The 23032-nt window shown below is 35.9% G+C and overlaps 1 protein-coding gene and 1 non-coding gene across 2 annotated transcripts in view; both read right to left on the reverse strand.

Annotated features, from left to right (window-relative positions):
- Positions 1 to 23032, reverse strand: part of LOC128990187 (dorsal root ganglia homeobox protein) — a 71066-nt gene that overhangs the window by 40951 nt on the left and 7083 nt on the right. Inside the window, exons 2-4 of the mRNA XM_054412472.1 lie at positions 21947 to 22058; positions 9675 to 9766; positions 8950 to 9051 (exon numbers count right to left, since the gene is read on the reverse strand). Of these exons, the coding sequence (XP_054268447.1) occupies positions 8950 to 9051; positions 9675 to 9766; positions 21947 to 22037 (285 nt within the window). The 5' untranslated portion in view covers positions 22038 to 22058. The remainder of the gene's footprint in view (positions 1 to 8949; positions 9052 to 9674; positions 9767 to 21946; positions 22059 to 23032) is intronic.
- On the reverse strand, positions 6554 to 6625 carry Trnaq-uug (transfer RNA glutamine (anticodon UUG)). The gene has a single exon. It is a non-coding gene; the product is annotated as a tRNA-Gln (tRNA).

A 23032-nucleotide genomic window follows, 5' to 3' on the forward strand; every position in this document is an offset into this window, starting at 1 on the left:
CCCAAACACAGACGGATAGTCTACTTGGGAATTATTTTTCCTGTACACACATAATTTTTAACAAACATGTAACATTAATTCAGGAATAAAGAGATTTTGATTTGATTTGATTCTTTTATCAGTATTATAATTTGACCAACAAGTTTTTAAATGTTTTAATTTTCAAGTAGGTGTTTGTGAGGACCATGTAAACCTCAGGGGTGAAGATTATTCTAAAAGTCAGTAGCTTTTGGATGGTTTGAAACTGGACCCAGTTGTTCCTGGTCAATGAACTTTAAATAAATGATTCAGGATAATGAACCAGCTGCTCTTGGTCAGCAACAAAGCTATACAAGACATCTAACTCCAGCCTACACTTAATATATCTCACTCATAATGTATTTGGGACCAAAATACGCACCTAGGCGTTCCCATCTTAATTGATAATAGACCATAACGAGTTATTCAGCGAGAGAATTATACTTTAGGTCCGAATGCCACCTGGCTTGGCTTTTACTGTAGTAAGAAATAGAATGAATGTGATGAGTCAATTTAGTTTCTTATGAGCCTCTTTGGATTCGCTTTTGCAGGTTTGCTGCAATATCAATCAACTTTCAATATATGAATTGTTCCTGACAAACGGTTTATATCAGAATTAATTTAGAGCGAAGACGAACGAGAAAAGAGATTGAGTAGTCATTTTACTGACCGTCACATCGCATCTTATGTTACCACGGTTTGTTAGATTCCCACTCAAAACCCTGTACAAGAACGTAGCCTGTACGATACATTTCATTGCCTGCCCTCCAAGATGTGAAATATAGATTCATATATTTTACTGAAATATTGAACTATGACGCCGACAATTGTAGCAAGAAGCAAGTGTTGAACGCAGAAGCTCTAGCGACCAACACTCTGTTACTACAGCGAGGATGTATGTACTGTCGGGGAAATAAATATGTGCACTCGAGTTTGAGCCTAAATATCTCTGAGATGAATTATCAGATTTTGTTGAAACAAAAATTAAGTGTAAGTTTGTTTAAATACATTTTACGTGGTAACAATTTAAAAATTTTCCGTTTACCAGAAAAATTTATATAGTTGAAAGATCCTAAAAAGTACCGGTTTTTAAGGAACTCTGCACTAACACTGAACTTTAAAAATTAATTGTAAACAAACCACTGAGCCAATCTTTCTGAAATTTTTATGGCTTATTGGTAGGTTTATTGTTAACATTTCCATGCATTTTAAAATTTTTACTCACAATAGTTTTTATGCTGCTGTTAATTTTTAAAACCTATGCTAACATCGTTAATAAGACGCTAAAAATTTCGTTCAAAATACCATCGTGTTTGTCGTGACACAAGAAATAACACCAATATGATAGATTTATAATGCGAACAAAGGTGTTTTTTAAACAGATTTATATTTGTAAACAAAAATTTCTCCCGCGACTGGCAGCGGGCCGCCTGGTGTGCGTACGATATTTCCCAGCCGGGCGGGAGCGCGGCGAATCTGCGACGTTGCCGATGTGTACCTGGCCAGTGGCCACCACACTGACATTGCATGGGCAGCCTATTCACTCACGGCAAACAACTTTGAAAATCAATATTTAGCTTCTGCCTTAATTTTTCGATCGTTGGAAACATTTTTTGAACGTAAAAATCATATAAGTACCTTCGTATCGCTCCCACGGTAAATTGGTCCACATTTATCCTTGTTCCGATGTTAAAACAATTGGCCACATGATCATACACGGGATAACGTTTGTCACAGCACTTTTCTTTTTCCGCATGAAAGAAACAAATCGCACTAACTATCATCTGTATTTCACCATCGAAAAAATTCCGGCGAGGAGCCATTTTCGAATAGATGTTACCGACCGGTGTAAAAATCTAAGACGAACTGGTTAGCTTGGTTAGTCATCTCTCATAGCGACCATAGTTCAAGAAAGGTGGGAGCTAATGTTTACATTCCATTACTCATCGGATATTCCAGCTGAACGCAACACTTCCCGGAAAGGGTGATGACCGCTCCGATTTCTACTCTCAGTTGTATATTTAAAAGTGGCAAATTAAAGAAACCATAAAATAAATACTGGTGGAAAATATTTACTTGGCGTTTAGCTGTTATAATTTTTTAACTAGCTCAATCAACACAAAACAGTTGGCTTGTTGCTTGTAATACAAAATTAATTTTTCATACCACCATAGTTAACTTATTATAATGTATTTGTTTCATGACTAGTTAATTAGAATATATTGTTAGTAAATTTATGTAAATTTCAAACTAAATATTGATATACACAGTTGTTTGCCGTGAGTTAATACCGATGCAATGTCAGTGTGGTGGCCACTGGCCAGGTACACATCGGCAACGTCGCAGATTCGCCGCGCCCCCGCCCGGCTGGGAAATATCGTACGCACACCAGGCGGCCCGCTGCCAGTCGCGGGAGAAATTTTTGTTTACAAATATAAATCTGTTTAAAAAACGCCTTTGTTCGCATTATAAATCTATCATATTGGTGTTATTTCTTGTGTCACGACAAACACGATGGTATTTTGAACGAAATTTTTAGCGTCTTATTAACGATGTTAGCATAGGTTTTAAAAATTAACAGCAGCATAAAAACTTTTGTGAGTAAAAATTTTAAAATGCATGGAAATGTTAACAATAAACCTACCAATAAGCCATAAAAATTTCAGAAAGATTGGCTCAGTGGTTTGTTTACAATTAATTTTTAAACTTCAGTGTTAGTGCAGAGTTCCTTAAAAACCGGTACTTTTTAGGATCTTTCAACTATATAAATTTTTCTGGTAAACGGAAAATTTTTAAATTGTTACCACGTAAAATATATTTAAACAAGCTTACATTTAATTTTTGTTTCAACAAAATCGGATAATTAATCTCAGAGATATTTAGGCTCAAACTCGAGTGCACATATTTATTTCCCCGACTAGTAGGGCCTTCCACACAACCCTGGTCTGAAAGAACGTAACCTGTACATTTTCATTCGCGTCTCTCTCCAAGGTGTGGAGTAACACAAGGGCCTTTGTATTGTTAGCGCCAGATTGTACAATTTGTCCAAGCACACTTGACTTCCACGAGCCCCGTACTACAACCCTACAACCGGTACACGGCGATAAGGGGGTCATAATTAGATACACCCACTCATTCAGCCTGCCCCCACCTCTACCTACTCCAACAAATTTAATGAACTGTGTTATGCATTTCTTTCCTTCTTGGGTGTTGTCTTTGAAGATTTTTGTTGTGAAGTTTCATGACGTGAAAATCATGGGTATTCTTAGGTCTTGGTATATTATGGTGGTTGAGGTTGCGTCATACAGTATTGCAGTTGTAATAAAATAGTACGTTTCATCACTAAGTGGCTCTTTTCGACCGAAAATTAGAAATGATTGAAACTTTTTGACCATATTTGTTGCAACATCATTAACAAACTTAAGTTTAATAATAAAAATACTTTTCATGTAAACGTTGCCTCTCAAAATGGCTTTCAACATTTATTAATTTTACGTTAATGATGCATTCTTCCGTATCATTGTTTCTAAATCTTTGATCAAAGTGTAGGAATTATAGACACTTTGATAATTATTGAAAAAGTTAACCACCCCCAGTAACTAAGTAAGTTGGTGATCAAATCCATAAAGCTACTTACAATGTTGCAGTGCAACCTTAACGTCCAGAACTAGACTCAAAATATTAAAGACATATACTTTACATAACGTAATCTTTACAGAACGTAGTAGTTCTTTTGTATCAATTCGGCTATAATCAAGCTATAAATTATTATAAGTCAGCAACTAAAACAAATAAATGGACATGACTCACTTAATCTTTTACCTGTAAAAGGTATTGTGAACTAAATCGATACAATACATTTGTCTAAAAGTGTTGTTAATACTGTATTACCGTGAAAGCATATTTTGTTAGCCATCCTTTACACTACACGTACAGCTTATTTTAAGCACACTGTATCCCAATTGAGATCCTAATAGACCATGTGATAAGGTTACAAGCCAACTTGAGTTTCATCCTATATAACTTAGACGGATGAGTTCTCCCATCGTCGGTTAGTTGTGTACAAAGTTTGTTTGCTAAGGAGGCAAATTGTCGGTAAGTAGCTAACAGTGTGAGTGCTTCCTGGAAGAGCGGACTGTGTTATTATGTTATTGTGTCATTAGTTCGTCTACGCTTTCGTGCTCGACTGAATAACTTGCTGGCTTCCATCATTGCTTCTACATTGTAGAAAACAACGTCCACAATAAACTAATCGCACAACTTTTTATGACTTTCAATTTATTAACATTGTTATTTTTGGTTATAAAAGCCATTTTAAAAGATTGATTTTACCGTTGACTTTTGGTGTATTGATATAGGCCTAAATAAACTAGCTGTAACCTATAGAAATAAGGGTAATTGATTATTGTAAGGGTAATTGATAAGGGTTGTTTGAGTCACTCTCAAAGAGTGCTACAGTCGAAAATGTTTTATCACTTTTTCATTTTTTATGTTAGCCTCCAGATATCGTTGAATATATGTAGTGTAAATACTTGCTTCATTGTAATGCAAAACAATGATATGTAATGCAAAATTGTGTCCATCTTTTTAACCAAGCCAAAATGAAAATCAGACGTAGGCCTATTATTAAATAAACTACATATTTTGTGTGATTTTTTACAACTATCAAAGTATCGAAAATTGAGGGAGAAAATATAATTACGACAGTAGCGCACTCTATATGCGTTTCATTAAACTATGTTCCATTTGAATAAAGAATATCTGCAGCTGGTCCACATAGATGAGATGAGCATCCAAAAAGTCAATAGCACAAATCTTAAGACCTAGCGGAAGATACATCACGTTAAATAATAAATAGATTTATAAATAAATAGAACTACACCCGTGAGTTTAATCAATTCCAGCCCCAGATAAGCTTTTAACGTCTTAAACAAGTAATTAAAAGATTAACCGGTCTTAAAATAATTCCATTAGCGTTTATTAATGGAACCAAAAACAAAAACTTCGTTCTACTCCCGATTTCGCCGCCGGTGAACTCTTCACTTAGGGGTTTATTGGAAAACTCAATAAGGGAGTTTTTAAGTCGCCGGGAAGTGTGTAAGAGACGTGTTAAGTTGTAAGTAGCTTACATGTAAGCGGGTTTGTGTAAGTGCACGTTGGACGACGCGATAACGCGATTAACACGACGCGACAGCGCGCCACACGCAACAATGCGCACGCCCAGTGTTGCCATGGCGACCAAGAAGGCGGGACAAAACTAAATAACCCGGAGATGTCCGTCCGCGTCCATGTTTCTTGGAGTGTTTGCCGCGCTGTGGTTTCCGGATTTGTTGAATGGAAGTTTAAGTAATAGTAGTATTTGTGTTAGAGAATGGATTCAAATGTGGTTGATTGTTTCAATTTATGTGAAAGGGTTTACGTAATTTCCTATGACATTGTTCCATTGATTTTTATATACTGGAGTAGAAATACAATATGGACCAGTTGTAACCTCTTATGAAAATCAAATTGAACATAGTGCGCTACTGTAAAAATTATATTTTCTTCCCTAGTTGTTACTGTGACATAAAATATGTTATATTTACAATAAGTTGTCCTTTACGGAGGCTAGATGAACAACTTGGTATATATTTGCCAAAAACACAGTAATTTACATCAATGCTCTGTGTTGGTGACTCGATTTAACAAAGCTTTTTTTATATTCAAAAATAACTACAATGTAAAACTTTCGGTTGTATCTTTAACTATGAATTAGCTAGTAATGCCATTACTATTTTTAATTTGAAGCTAATTTAAGGATAATGTACAAGTTAATGTTGATGATTTTGACCATCGACCTGGTGAACTGATTTCAATTACTAATTTCTGTTGAATACACCACCGTATAATCAAGCTCAATAGAAAAGTTAGATTGTTATAAAACTCTATAGCATCGTGTACTGTATTGCAAATCATATAGAATTATCAAAGTTTCGAAAACTTGGAGAGAAAATATAGTTTCGATAACAGTACACTTAGTGGATCATTCAACTGTGTTCTTAAAAAAATGGATACAGCTGCTCCATATACATCGGATGTTTACACTGGCAACTAATAAAAGTATTTTTTTTACAGAACGTAATACAGTATAACTTGATGGACATTAACATTTTTTGCAATATACACAAAAACGTGTGTAGGTTCAAACTATTAAAAAGTAAAGTTAGTATTTTACCGTTTTCATTTTCATTCACATTTAAAAAGACAAGGTCTTCCAAAGGACTAATTATTAATTTGTAGCCTAAATATTTTTATTTTATTCCTTTAAACATTGTTTATTAAACTGTACTTAAAATAATTTGATATGTTGTTTAGCTCTCTAATGTAATTTAAAAACTATAACAATTTTAAATAACATGAAATAGTATTTTTAAGTTTGAAAACTATAATAAAATATTTCGTAACAAAAACTTTTGCAAACGCATGTTATTTCAATACACATACTTGATAAACAGTAATTTAACGGTTTGAGTAGTCTACCGATGATAAAAAGTAAAGGTCCCACCGAGATTTGAACTCGGATCGCTGGATTCAAAGTCCAGAGTGCTAACCATTACACCATGGGACCGAGTTGTGGGGAGGCGATCGCGCGTCACTGTTCAGTGTTGCCAACTTATGCGCCGTGTAAACTAACTCGTTATACTGTAGTAAAGTAACATAAACACGTTGACTATAGTATATTGTATTAAAATTAAGCACATCAGGTGTTTTATATTAATCAGTATTGTTAATTTCCACTCGGATTAGTACATAGATATTGTCTTGTGTTGAGTGATTATTTTCGCAATGAAGCATTGACATAACCAGTACGGACATACTGTGAGCAATTGAAAGTCTGAAGGTAAATTAGAATGTTTCGTATCTGAAATCCTATATACTAAAAATATTTTGCAAAACTTATGACAGGTACCTGACCATACTACTGGACCGAATTACACGTGGTTTGTACATAAAAACACATGGAATATAAAATGAAAGATATTTTCCTGTAGATGTTCAGAATCGTTTTATAAATTAAAATAGGCTCAAAACTAAGCACGAAAAATGTATTTTAATTTACTTTAAATTAACATGGTCCTTATGGGTTATGTTGGTGACGAAATAACAACAAAATATAAACAGAAAATAAAAAAAATCAAGAAATTCTAATCACATGTTCTATTAACAGCGTGGGTTGAAAATGGAGAAGTTAGCACAATACATACTTTTGGTCGAGGGACATGGTACTAAAATCATATACATGGACACAACATAAATATATTTGTAAAAAAGTGCACTATAATGGTTAAAAAGGATATACCGGTAACTTCGAAATTGTAGACAAAAAGGGGTAGCTTTGTATTTGGTACACGGAATGACGTTATACAATTGAAAACAAGTGTTGGAAATTTTGGCAGTCCGTCATTTTACATTCTTACGTCGAAAAATGTTTATTATTGTGCTTCTCTATTCACATACTGTTAAGTACAGTATTGCAATCGTTCAAAATATAAATGATGGTGTTTGTGTTTATACTCTTTGAAGTGGCCATGGTATTTATTGAGTTATCAAGGTTTGATGACATAAAGGTACGTAAGCCACAAGGTTTTGGAGCAATACTTATAAAATATATTTTAAAGTCTTGGCCAAGCTGAGTTATTGTTCATCAGTTATTGACCACTCCATATCATCCATGTCCTCAGTGCAAAGCCCAATCGATGATGATATCCCTCTCCCTGAAGACCTACTTTGCATCTATACTTCGCCGTCTCGGGACCAAGGATTTGATATAACTAAATAATGCACGGCGAGCTATGCGATTAGAGCGGCCACGGACCCTTATTGCATACGATAATGAGCCTTATTGCATACGATTATAGGCCCTCGTCGATCCAAAACGGCATCTTAGAGCCCTCAGGCAAGTAAGTCCCTGAAAGTGGTTAGGGGAGGGGCAATCCTTTTTCGTGTAAATTTTGTTATGCGAAATAATGTAAAGTGTAGAATTGTTATAAAATGTGTGGCTATTTCGTTCTCAAAGTGAAATCAAACATTAGAATGTGGAATTTAAAGTTATATTGCAAACTAAAAATGTATAATTTCTAGACAACTCTTGACAGACCACATGCATCCAATAAATGATTTCAAAATAATAAAATCTTTAAGGCATAATTGTTTTTGTAGTAATATTTACATTATATTACCACGACACATCACTCAACTTTCTCATCATTCTTGATATTTCTGTTGACAAATATCTTTGAACTTTTGAAAGCTTATGGAATAGGTGAGAGTATATTTCGAAGAATATGTTTTAAGAATGGTTTGCCTGCTTTCAAGTTTTTAATATTTTGTCTTAAGTGTATTATGAGTCCTTGACATCGACATTAACTATTTCAAGCCAGTACACGCCATCGATGTATAAAACTACACGCATGTATTTTGAAGCATTTGAATTCATAAAAAAATCCATTGAGCAATCATTTAAATATTCATATGTTATACGTCTTCATTTTAATATTTATTGAATTTTCATGAACGAATGTTTGCCCTAGTTTTTTCCTGTTATGACCTCAGCCCGGGCCACTGTTTTTTGTTTCGATTCGAGACTCCCAGATATCTAAATTCCATCTGGGTGAATTTAGATAGGCATGATAACTGTCGTAAAATTCTCCAATTATTGTAAATATTTGGTTGAAACCTACAAGGCAACTTTTTAATGAATTACGAACCAGTCAAATTTAACAATGAAAAACAGTGTTTGGAGCAAGCGGAAATAGTATATATATATATATATATATAAATGTATTTTATCACATAGTGCATAGAATATCCAATATTCACTAATTAAATAGTGTAGTAAAAATGTATTTTCAGTCTAGGTAAGATGACTTTTTCATTTGTGATGTTACTGACCTGAACCCTGGCTTCAGTCAGGTTTATCTTCATAGCAAGATCTTCCCTTGTGAAGACATCAGGATAATGTGTCTGTGCGAACGCTGTCTCCAGTTCCTCAAGCTGAAAACACGCCAAACAATTACTAATAAACATCTTCACCAATAGCGTTTAAATCTCGCATGATAAGGTTTTTCGCATCTAGTCTTCGCACAGGTCTGCACATGTATTATTTTTTGTGTATTTTAATTTTTTCATGTTTCTTTCACTATAGTTTTTTTTTGTGTACTCTTAGGAGGTTATTGTTATTTCAGTATATAATATATTTGTATGTACCATTTAATTAATTTTTTTATATTGATAGGAAATAAAAATGCTGTTAAATTCAACATAATTGCCGTTATTAACTTACATATCATGATATTATACATTATCATACTATACATTATTTATTATTACCATTCATATTATTGTGAATTATATTGTATTTACTTCATTAATGGATAGGATGTCATTTAAGGTTCAAGCCCCGTTTCTGTTTGTTAATGAATAGTTGTTGTATTTTGGTATTTTGGGAAAACATTTTTAAATAATTTGCCAAACTATGCAGGACTAAAACTCAAATAATTGAAAGTTAGTTTTATCAAGTAGATTCAATTATTCACTATCTACATCGTAGAAGTATGAAGATTTATTATTTTGTATTCTATTGTTTGTTACCAATAGATTTTTATCTTTTTACAGACCTGTTGTAGAGTGAAGGTGGTTCTGTTTCGCCTCTGCTTGCGACGAACGAAGGAATCATCGTGGATGGCGGGGTGATATGAGTAACTGGTGTCTGCAACAACAACAATCAACATTAACAACAACAGTAACAACAACAGCAACAACAGTTAACAACTATGCCTACAACAAGTTAAATTGGCAACTTCAACAAGGTAAGATTCGCTAACCAATAGCACGGTTTACGCCCTGGATTAAACATAGCTACTTCGCTACTTCCACAGACAAAACATACTTTCTACCTTCTTCTTATCGATTTATAATTTTCATAGATAGTGAGGATGATTTTAAGGTTAGTTGTGTCCGGCTTATGAAGCCAGTTTTATTGTTCACAATTAGTTTCTGGGCATTTACCTACATTTAACACTAAATAAATTGAATACAGCAACCGATTTGTAAAAAGTATAGCTTTCCCTTTCACGTTGTAACAAATTATTAAAGCAAAAATCTTAAAATCTGACCCAAAAGGGAGACACAGTAGTCGACACCAGCACACTCAAACGTCACCAACTAGAAACACACAATGGCATGAGAAGTTATGTGATCGTTGATGAGATGTTACTTGTTCTCAATGTTCGATTTGTAAAAAATGAGGTGCCGGAACTGTAACCTATTTATTGTGATTAGTACCTATTTCTGCCAATATTTTTATCTTCCCGAAAGAGAGGTAGCGGAGCCCCCTTCCGCCATGTTCCCCCACAAATCGAGCACTGCTTTTACTGTACTACTATACCTAACTATACTACTATACTAACTTAAGTAGATTTTACATTTAATCCAAATCGAAACTGCTAAATTAGGTATCTAACCTTTTAAGCACGACATATAAAACAAGTAATTTCTGTCAATCAACAAAAATATCAAAAAATGTTTAAACAGAATAGAGTCATTTTTTAGTTCCGACAAGGGTTAGGATTTTTAAGCCTATTAGTTTCTTTAGTTATCTTTCTCTATACCATTAAATAATTCAACGATGATATCTGCATTGATTACGTATTCCACCGTTCTTGTAAATACCATAGGCATTTTCCCATCAAACGTGTTTATTCCAAACTGTCGACCCCAAAACCGAAATAAACGGTTATTACGTTAATGTTTCCAACGTTTTACATAATATTGTATTTAAAAAAAGCATCAATACTTTTAAAGCCAAAACTAACAAATTCACTGTTTAAAGCATAACGAAGATGGGAGTCGTTCATTAAGTTATCCGCATTTGATATAACAAGGTAAGACGAGCAAATTGCACAAAGAGAAAGTTATTTAAATAAAGCAATATTATGTCATCTTATTACGCTTTTGATGTTGGCAAATCCAATTCGCCACATAACTAGCTAATTTTGCCTTACTGAGGGATACAACTGGGGGAACAAAAGATTACTTAAAAGAATATGTTAATTACTGTGCCAAAAAGGTTTTAGAAAAGGGTTGTCCAGCGTAAAAAGCTTTTGTTTTGAATTTAATATTGGGTTTGAGGAGGGTTTAAATTATGTTTTACTTATTTTAATTAATAAAATACAATATGTGTTTTTGCTGGAAGAACAAAAATTGCAAAATGTTTAACGATTTTGATATCTACTGCATATTATCTTTAAGCTCTGTAACCAAAATATTGCATTCAAATTTAAAAATGTGTAATTGAAACCTCTTAACAAAGTCCTCTTAACAGGAAATGAGTTTTTTTTTAAATATAATTTCTTAAATTACAATTTGTACACTTCAGTGTTTTACAACAACCTAGAATGTCATTCGTTCCACAAATGGATGCATTTTTGCCAGAAACAAAAAAATAACGAGAACTTAATTGCCAACCAGTCGTTTTCCTAATCCCAGTTTCAATTAGCGTCAGTAAATAGTGGAAAAACGGGAACATAGCAAAAACATTATTTTTACTATTCGATTTAAAAATTAAGTTGGCAATTTCCGAGCAGCCCGGAGTAAGCCGTATTGTCGGGGCGTAGAATTTAATTTCCTCCGTCATAAAAATTCAATGTTTAAGCTTTTAAAAATAATTGTATAATCTGGCGCTATTATGAAGGGTAGCAGGAGGGGGCGTCGCTATACATCTGTTATCAACTCCCCACCCCTTCCACTTATGATAACGGTGGTCGTAGTTTAACCCACCCCTAATTCACGCTTTTGTTTAACACATGTGACGAGTATGTAATTGTTCTATACGGGGGTTAGTGATTACGCCAGGCCGTGGATATGATTTCATTTGTTAAACGTCGAAACTTTTCTGTACTTATGTATTTAGATGTCAGCACTTAGTATTGTGTAGCAAGTGGTGTGGATATCCATGTTTGGCAGGGATGAAAGTAATTACTGTTGTCTTGAAAAAATGCCACATTAGAGATACGAATTGTAATTATTTGGATTATTTCATAATTTTTATATAATATAGACTACAGTAAAAGTTGTATAGCTTATATAAAAGATTTAGCGTTTGTTGTTATTTGTTATTGTTTAATCAAATAAAATTTAACAACCAGTTTCTAATTTAAATTCAAAAGCTATCGTTTTTATGTCAATTGTACAAATGACATATATATAAATATATATAAAAAGGTTACCACAATTTGCTTATAGATATTACTTCCCTGTGGGTACCTACATTTATTAATTGCTATATTTTGGGGTACTGTGTAAAAACTAAATATATTCATGAAATTAAACAACTGTGTAACCTAATGTTGTAATATATTATTTATTAAATTATTTGCTTTTAGAGATACATACCATTATCTTAACGGTAGTTTCACGTAATCAATATTTTTCTAAATTATATTAGCAGGTTGAAAAATCAAGTAAAAATTTGTTTTATTTTCATAATTATTTTGATGTAATTTTATAATAAAACTCACTAAGCACCAGACGCGAGAGTGGCGGCAGTGGAAGGATTCGCGGCGTTCCGCAAGGTAGAGGTTTAGTGCCGTTGCTGTTTTTAATCCCGAGGTCGCTCGGTGGGGAAGGGGCGCAAACGAAATCTCCGGTGATTAAAAGGTTTGCAAGGTTCAAATTACTTTGTCTCGACGAGCTCTCCAATTTCCTGCCAAGTGTGATCATCCAGCGGTTATATTCGATTAAAACTTCATCAACCTGACGAGACTCTAACTTCAACTTCCGTTCTTCTTAAACGTGGTTTGTAAGCCACTGTGTAGGGAAGTTTTATTTGGTTGATTTAATAAACAAATTATACGGTTGAAGTATAGTTGCTGAGGAATTATGATTCAGATGGGCATGAAAATTATGTATTTTTACCCACCACCACAAATCTCCTGGACGTCCATACATAATAGTTCTGTCCAACATTTGTGAAGTAGATAAACAGGTTTGAGTACACATCGGACAAATTTGGATACTTATAAAACTATAGTACCCAATTTAGCGTTATACAGTAGTTTGTGGATTACGTTTCGCAGGGCTTGAAGTGAAGCAGATTGGTCTTTCGAGTTTGTAGTCCATTTTTTATGTAAATTTCTTTATGAATTTAAAACGCTATCAATTACGACGGTTAGTAGCCGTTTTCTTAAAGTTAGGGATATTATCCAGTTCATACCAATCTGATTATCTTGTTCAAACCCCTGACATACAGTAAAATCTGTTATATTACGGAATAAAATAAAACCACTGTAGGAAGGATAAAACGAGAAACAAGAATCTATATTAGATAAATCGAGATAAACGCTTATAAAACCCTTCAGTTAAATAAAACTCTGACTGATTGAAATACTATTGTATTTAAATTTATTGTGTTGATTGATATCCTTGAAATTGGCGAAACGGAGAAAACTAACGAGTTTATTGGTACAGTTATGTGAACTTGAACCTTAAATACATGTGAACGTATATTTTTTATGTTGCATCTTATTCAGTTATTTCTATTCAAGCAAGTCATGTTAACCTATTTTTATTACCGTTATAACTGTGATATCCTTCCAACTTCACCACAAATTTATGTTTTGGCACAGTACTGCAAATAAAATATGAAAAAAAACTTTTCGTTTGACTCAAACCGTGTCAGTCTTCTTACGTCAATTGCGGCTAACCACTCTATATGGTAATGGTAGTTTAATCTTCGGCCGCACAATCAATGCGATCTTAGGCCAGGCGCACACAGGCGATTTTGAGTTGCGCAACAGTTGCCCGACAAATCGGGGGACTGTTGCGCAACTCTCTCGGAGACTCTGAAGTCTAGCGACAGTTGAGCTGGAGTGCGCACACAGGCAACTTTTTAGTCGCGGATCTAGTCTTGAGACGTGTTGGAAATACATTCATAACAGCGTTCCGAATGGATTTCAATGATACAGCCGTAGTATGTGCTTTGTTGCTGAAGTTTCGCGCGCGAAAGAAAAAGAGAAGATACTGGGTTCATCCCATATATATAGTGAGCAACTTGTGATAGGACAGTTTCAATGACTTTAAATATAGTCGGCCTCTTCTCAAACATACTCATCACGCACACTCATACTTGTAATTTTCTAAAATCTTCACACAACAAGAGAGCAAACACTAGTGACAGTTCTGACCACGAGTAGTTGAACTCCTGGGGTGAGACTGAGCGACACAGCGACTATTTAGTTGCATGTGTGCGCATCTACACTTGTTTCAATGGATACCAAACCTGGAGCGACAGTCCCGCAACAATTCAGTCGCAGAGCAGTCGCTGGCAAATTGGGTCCGGGAACATCGGTTGCAACAGTTGCGCGACTGTCCCCAGACTGTTTCCTTCGTGTGCGCACTCCAATTTAAAACAATGTTGAACATTTTAGTCGGGCAACTGTTGCGCGACTCAAAATCGCCTGTGTGCGCCTGGCCTTAGACAGCAAAGCCGCATGATGACGTGTCACATGACCAGGCGGTGATAAGAACGTGTGGTTATGACCGTGACGTCACAGAGGCTGTGGTTGACGTTAAGTGATTGGAGCGGGGAAGTGTCATCAGGTGTGACAACAAGGGGCTAATCCCCCCCCCCCTACTTCCCCCTGCTGGGTCCTTATTGGATTAACTCTGGGCTACTTTGTCTTGCACGATTTTCTAACCCCCTCCCCTCCCTGGTTTCCCATCCATGGGTTATGCTATGTTGCTGATGGGTTTGGAATTTTCATACTTGTAGTTTTACCATTATCAATTAAATGGTTGTAGGCATAATCTAAAATCAATTATTTAACGATAAAGTTGTTGTTAAGTAATGAAATCGCCCAAAAAATATATTTTTTAAATCGGTTTATAAGGTACAGTTTTGCCTTTTATGTCTTGACTACATAACGGTTCCCGAAGCATATAACACAGCATTCAGTAGTACAATATTAAGCTTTTAAATATAAAGTCTTATCGGAAAGGTACAGATTATTCCATATAAACCAAAATTTACAAACTAAAAGCTAAGATTGTTAAAAGTGTTTGCAGCCTTTAGACCAAACAGATCATATGAAATTTTGGTGTTACAGTATAAAGCGTTTTCTCAAATACGAAAATAGAAATAATTGTAAGTCCTATTGTATACACTCATGTGTTTTTAATTTGTCACTTTTATTTATTTATTTCGTTCTTGTTACCCTAATTGTACTTTGTACTGTTTAGTCTTATTATCAACGTTTTAGAGAGACCAAATTATGTAGAACGTGAAGGGCTAGACTGCTAGACATGTATCACGGTTCGAAATTTTTGCTTTGAAAATGTTCACTTAGGCTACACACATTTTCCCTTCTTTCATACATTTGTTGATAATGATCTGAATTGTTAACAATTAATTGCTTATACTATGTTAAACCTCTTTGTTTGCACATCACTGCTAAAACAATACGGATGGTTGCAATGTAAATTAAATCACCTTAAAGCGAAATTCTCCAAACTTACATTTAATGTAGGGATTTACCAGCTTCCATTAGGGGGTTGAACTTAATCAAGACCTAATATCTGAGGCAGTTTGGGTGAGTAAACCCGCGTATAACCGCGACAAATCGGCTCAACGGAATAAAACCGCAAGAAGGCCAAGCCGATTACGCGATTCGCGCGAATTTGACGGGAATTTGGCGCGAATTACGTTGTTTGTTGGTTGGCAATCCTGTTCACGCTGTGTGTGTTGTGGTAGTGGTAATCCTGTTATAATTCCAATTTTCTAGATAATCCCGATAGTGTTTATTCCTCAGTTATAAATCCAAAAATATTATTAGAAATAGTTTTAGACATCCGTGGAGAACAGGCAAATTAGGTGCAGGTTTTGACCTTATACACATTTTACTCATGAACCTCATAGTATACTCATGAATTAATAATGCCCTGATTGAATCAGGAACAATGTCTGTGTCAGACCATAGACAAAAAGAATTTCAGACTATCCCAGGTGTGTATTAGTAAATAGCCTACTCATCTAGTACGCAAGTGTTGGCTGTTCACAAAGTCCACTGCACACTTTTCAAGTTTACACAAACTCACAGTCGTTGCCATTAGAGAGGGCCATTATAGAATTAAGACCGTAAGCGAGTTAAGGCGAGTATTGAATTCGGAGGGCCAATAACAATTATGACTGGGAGGGTCTATTCCCCGCGGACCCGATCTCAGCTATTGTACAGTACAGCTCCTGCCTGTAATCCGTCTAATTCGCCTTCGCATAATGTTAATGGGACTAGCGAAAATTAGGATTGTATTATGGACGGCGGGATCAACGGCAAATTGACGGCTGAGGGTCAGCTGATCTTTCGAGAGGGGAAGTCGGTCTGCACACCCTTGGAGTATGCTTTTTGGCGCGTAGAAGTCTACAAGTTGATGTGTGAGCATATTTTGGTGAGATCAAAGTGGGTTTCTTCAAAGTTAGGAGATGGGAAAACTCTATTGAAACATGATTTTAAAGTCTTGATTGAGGAAATGTTGCTGTTTAAGAGTGTATATGAATCAAGTTTTTTTGTTATTGTTCTTGATAAATGATAAAGGGCCTAAAATCGCTATCTTAGCCTTTTATTTGTTCAGAGTTATATTAAAGAGCTTGCTATGTAAATTTTACCTTTGTATATGAATACAATTCACATCATATTTTGGCTTATGGTAAATGTTCTACGGATATTTAGAAGTGTAAATAATTCGTGCAGCTATTTACACAAATACTGTTACGCAATTTTTGTCAAGTGATTATTCGTACTGGCGCACAACTATTGTAATTCATGGAACAGAAACTATAGCAACTGACGGACAACTAACTATCGCGACAGACGAACAAGTCAACTTATCGCAACTGACGGTATCGCAACAGACGGACAACTGTTGCAAAAGACGGACAACTTTTGCAACTGGCGGGGAAATTAGTCTATTCCCGCGATATATGTAAGCTATCGCAACTGACGGACAACTATCACAACTGTCAGCTCATTTTCACCACGAGAAATCATCACAACTGACTGTCGCAAGCAACACAATCGCTTGTCAATTGATGACTCATTCCTGCAAATCATACACAACGCCGTCCTTCTGTTTCACTAATTGATAATTACACTTGTTAATCGCACAATTGGTTAATTAATGCTTGTTAACCCAATTTGAGAGAATGCGCGCAGTTGTGGCTACTGACAGCCAAGATTTCCAGTTTGACATTACAATATTCTTATCGTACCGTGACACTAGTGTTAACAGGTTTTATAAATTTCTTATTAGAGTATTAATTGTGTTACCTTTTAGATTGGCGTTAATCGAATGATTCATTAAAAGGTGTAAGGAAATGTCATCTTCTACTATAGTTTGTTTAATACCGGATGCTTTAAAGATTTGTATTGGACCAATCTGATAATCTAGTCAATCAATTTCTTATACATATTATAAGTTTTTTATATTATGTCCTCTACCATATTACTTTGGATTTCATTAGCCGATTCTCAACTGAGGTAGTTTATCTATATAATTAATACGCTACACGAAAGTTTGTCGGTTGAACTCCTCCGCCATTTCTTAACCGATTTTATCCATTGACGTCTCATTGGAAAGAGCGTGTCGCGTAGATTTGCAAACTGACCTTACATTTTTGAAAAAGTCCCTTGGGCTCTGCCCCAGTGGCTTTGAAAGTTCCCATGTTATCCTTATGAAGAACATAATTGTTTACATTTTGATCAGCTGTATAATTTTATTGCTGTTATTTACTTTTCAATTCAATTAAACACATTGAGTACATTTATTTACTATTTGAGTTTGTGTTGCGACGAGATTTTCTGCACTGGAAAAATATTACAAGTAAGTGCAGTCGCAACCGTTTGCCGGGGATAGCTCAGCCTACAATGGCTGGGTAAAGTTCCAGGGTCTGCGACAAGGTCAGGGAAACCACTAGGCCAAAAGCCGGGTCTAACCGGTATAGGACTGGCTCATACACGGGCACTGTGAACAAGTCAAAAACAAGTCACCAAAACAAACGTGCAATAATCACTACCAGGCCTACGCCGATTCTCCGCACTCCTAGGGGGTCGTTGCTGACTACGCAACTCGGGCTTCGTCCTAACTACCCAATAGTTAAGCCCAGAGTGCCTAAAACACGGTGAGTTACACGACGACTTGCCAATAAAAACCACAACGCGTGTTATCACCAGGCGGGGTCTACTAGGCCACTATAATCCAATACACAACTCTAATGCCCAAGCTAAGAATCAAACAGTTCACTCAATAATCGTACCACATAATAATATACAAGTACACTATAGGTAGAGTGACTACACCGCTAGTAGCTGGTCTCAATAAATACCAAGCTAAACAAGCAAAACTAAATGGCAATTGCACTATTAAAATTATTGAGCAACTTAGTAGCAGATGAATAAATATTAACTACGTTCCAAACACTTGATAAATATATTATCTGATAGCCGGTACTCCGCTATCCAAGCTACCAAGATAACGTGTTGGACTACCATTAAATTAAAATAATCGAATGAATATACAATAACAACCCTACTACTGTTACTGCTACTACCAACTTTATGTTACTTAGCTGGGCTTCTGTTAATCGGCTAATAATATTAGCTACTAGCCTACTGGCCACGTGTTTCCAACTACGCACGCTAAATCGTGCAACCTAGGTTTGTCGGGCCTCAGAGTTATTAGTAATATAACTAACTCTTGGTACAACGCAAAATAATAACTACTACAGTCAATAAATTATATTATTTGCGCTCTAGCACCTGCCCAGAACCGTCAGGAATATACTTTAATATTATTCCTGACTAATAAATAAATCCTAACTATCGTCAGGCTTTGACTAACACGGTTACAACTCTTAACTCTCTAACTCTCTTAAACCAAAATATAATAAAACGTCGTCCACTCACCACAAGTGGGTTACTGACTCACTACCCAACTTGAATGCCGACACTCACTCCTTATGAGCACCAATATCACACGACACCGTACACTTCTCTGTACCCACGTACGCCGGCCGTCTCCACTGGACACCAACACTGCCTTCTTCACTGTACGGGATCCACCACTAGAATGTCCGTTCTAGCTATCCTGAAAATCTAGGATATCCCAGGCTTATCGGCACTGATAAGCCGGGTCAAAGGGCGCTCGCTTGCCTCGCTGCCGCCGCTCGCTCACCTCAACAATCGGTGCGCGGCCAAATAGCAAATATTTACCCCCCTAGGAAAAAGGCTCGTTACAGTGTAAACATAACCCCCAGGACGTGATCGGGAGGTTTGATCGTGTTAGTATGGTTGTAACTTAAATTTGTGCATTTATCGTTGTTTTGTGTCGCTATGATGGATTGTGTTAGCATGATTGTAACTTAAATTTGTGCATTTATCGTTGTTTTGTGTAGCTATAATTTGTTTATTATTTGTTGTTTCTTTCTTTTAAATGTCTCCGACGCGACGACAACGAAACATAGACAGGAGGCGCAATCGTGATAACGACCGCAGCTACAGAACAGTGGCGCGTAATAGGCTTAACTCATCACAGTCTGAACCTGAACCTGGACAACTTCAACTATTTGGTTACAGATGCGCCCTTACACTACCCCAAAACGACTTTTCGTTCTCAATTGGCCCTCTATTAATGACCTGTGTTGCCTGTACAGCGAGGCATTTTGAGAAGGAGAAAACCAGCCGAAATGCTTTAGGTTGATCAATAACGAAGATAAACAGGGTCTGAGTTACACAACGGTAATATTTGAGTTGACTCTTTTAAACTCATTGTAAATATGACTGTTATTCAATCTGAAATAACTCCTGTAATACTTTGTAATTGCTCGAATTCGAGCAACATGTACACTAGTTCATTAATATACCTAAACACGCTCTAAGCACAGAAAACATTTGAAATCAAGTCGTAGGGAACAAGATACTGTAGTTTACAAAAAACTATTAAACAGTAGAAGCTTGAAAGAGCGTGTTTACAGTTGTGGCCCCAGTGAAATCAAATTGTTCCAAAAGAGTTGAACTATTGTTTAACCCTCTAAGGTGAAATCGGTCGTGGATTGGCGTGAAATGGTGTTTGTTCTGCCGGGATGAGGGAGGGTCCCCAGGATTTGACTGCGGGGTGAGAGTTTAAATGTCGGGCTTTGTAGAGTATACCCAATCTTTCGATGCTATGAGACGGCGAGGATTCATGGTGATTATTCATAAATTCACCTACACCCTATTGGAGTTCTTCCATTATTAATTAAGAATTGTCTCATACATCAACATACAACACTTCTATAAGTGATACCGTACTGAGATGTAGGAAAAGTACGCTTGCAAGAAGGAAGGTATTTTTTTGATTGGTCAGAAACGTGTATATTCATAACTATTTATAATAGTAACCACAAAATAAAAAAGTAATTTTAAGCTTAATTCTTGAAGTAAAAGTGCTAGAGCTATTGTAGAACCAGGGAAGTGCATTTAAAATATGCTATTTTACGTAATGTCAAGCTCGTGGAGGATTTTAAATCAGGAATCGTCAGATGAGGATTACATTTACCAAAATTTCACTTTATTGCAAATTTTGATTGAAATGAAACATGGTAAACATTTATTGGGAATTATAGAACAAGGTCGAACAAAAACAAAGTACGCTACTAAATGGTCAGTAATAATGCAAAAATATCGAAACTTACCTCCTTTAGTCATTGAGTAAATAATCGCGTTGAAAAGCAGTAGCCAACCACAAGCAATAAAAGGTGCTGAAAAATACTGTATAAGTATTTATAAACACGATCTCACTCTCCGACTTTCACAATATATGTTCATGTAGATTGAGTTAGGATTAGTTTAACCTTGTGTGCATATAAAGTAGAATGAATGTTCTTTTATTGCCAAAGCGCTACTTAAGACTTTGGCAACATGTCCGAAATACATGTAGATTAAATCGCTAGAATTAAATTATTAGAATGGCTTAAATGCGCGTTCTATAAATTGGATTGAATAAGATGTTTTATCAGAACATAGGATTTAGCCAATCAGCATTATTAAAAAAATCACATAAATACCTGTCTAGCTTTTTTGTGCATGGGCTCAGTTATACGTGTTTGCAAGTGTCAGTAGTCGGTTATTTTAGACGCAGCTTGTAAACTAGCCCAGAACTCTTGCCGCACTCGCCTGTGTTAAGCTGCTATTAAAAAAAGCTCTAAAAAAGTCCGCTAACGAATTTACACGTCATTTTCTGGACTTTGGCCTAACTATGTCTAAATCCTACCCAAGAGGGGGTTCATAAAAGGATTACATCAGGTAAAAAATGAGTTTTTAAATTGTTGCCCTAAAAACATGAAATTCCTCAATTTATTGCTTAACTATTATGTAGACCTTAAACAAATTTAGTTTATTGAAACGTTTTTGTGTGCCTATCCGTTACGGAGAGAATTAATAAAAATAGTATACTAAAAATTCCCATGTTTTTTATGGAGAATAAATAAACCGTTGTAGTTCAATTGAGTGGAAATCCAGCCAGGTAAAAGAAATTTCACTTAGTCTGCACGTTTGCCGCGGCGGGGGTATTTAATTCGCTACTGTATTAGCATATAAACTTAAACCCTGTGTGATCGAGCAATCACACAAATAATTTAATTTACAGAGTATCAGGATGTTACAAAAGCATTTAAATTGTCTAAACACTCTGCGTTGGCACAGAACATAACGTCTCTAAACAAACCAGCAAAGTCCCGTTCGATACACGGACGCACAGTTATTAAACCCTTGTCGACAAAAACCAAACATTTCACGCCCGATCACATCTGAATGGACTTAATAGATGAAGCCATCTGTACAGCGTGTTTGTGTGGAGTACTTACATGGATGGGACGATGAGAAGGGGTACTCCAGCGAGGGGAGGCGGGGGGCCGAGCTTGGGTGAAGGGAAGGTGGGCAGTGGTAGCAGAACATGCTAGACCCGTGACCGGCGATCTGAAACACACAAATATTATGTTAGATCTTGTGTAGGCCTATCGTCTAACAAAGTCTAAATACCGGTACTTCTTGCTAATAGTAGATGTGTGTTGACTTGATATCATCATAGACAAAAAGAATTAAATATAGACTGTCAGACGTGCTGCGGTTACCATAGTTTCTGGCGCACACCGCTGGGACCGTTATGTAGTTATGACGTACGCGCTACGTAACTTCACGGTGCTCTCAGCGGTGTGCGCCAGAACCTATGGTAACCATGGTAACCGGAGCACGGCTGACAGTCTATACTTAATTCTTTTTGTCTATGATATTATCTATGTATTTACACACAGTTCAGCCAGATGGTAGCACAATATCCACAATTGACAAGGATGAAACATAAAACATATACACAATATTGGCTATTAGCTGTTACTTTCCCTACATTCTACATTTGTTCTAATTGGCTCCTAAAAGACTATGTACAATTAACATAACATGATTTCCAGATACAAAGGATGATTATTTAATTTAGTCGTACACCTCTAAACTCTTTAATTAGTCGTTGGCTAACATTTTATTCTGACGAAAACAAATTTATTTGTTTTAATACCTCCAATGTGTCGTTAAGCACGTATTGAAACAGCACTTATAAAATGCAAATACAGTAGCTGCATCACAAAGTTCATATCAGTTTTTGCAAAAACCTTTTCTAAAGAAGTACATTTGCGACTGATATCATTATTCAGAAGCTGAAAGCCAAGCGTGATCGAGTTACTGTCCAAATAGTTACCTTAACTTTTTCATTAATTAAACAGGATTAAAACACGGAGCATGTGCCGGTGCCCCCCCCCCCTGGGTGAGATGGAGTTTCAATTCCATCTGAAGGTAAAACAGTTTCTCCATTAGGCGCTACATGTGTAAACGCAAAGTTCCATGTAAGCCAATTTACCAACTTAGAAGACATATTCAATTAGCCACAATTTGGCGGG

The sequence above is a fragment of the Macrosteles quadrilineatus genome, unplaced genomic scaffold (genome assembly GCF_028750875.1).
Source record: "Macrosteles quadrilineatus isolate MER2022 unplaced genomic scaffold, UCM_ALF_1.0 Scaffold_3__2_contigs__length_128488019, whole genome shotgun sequence".
NCBI lineage: Eukaryota > Metazoa > Arthropoda > Insecta > Hemiptera > Cicadellidae > Macrosteles > Macrosteles quadrilineatus.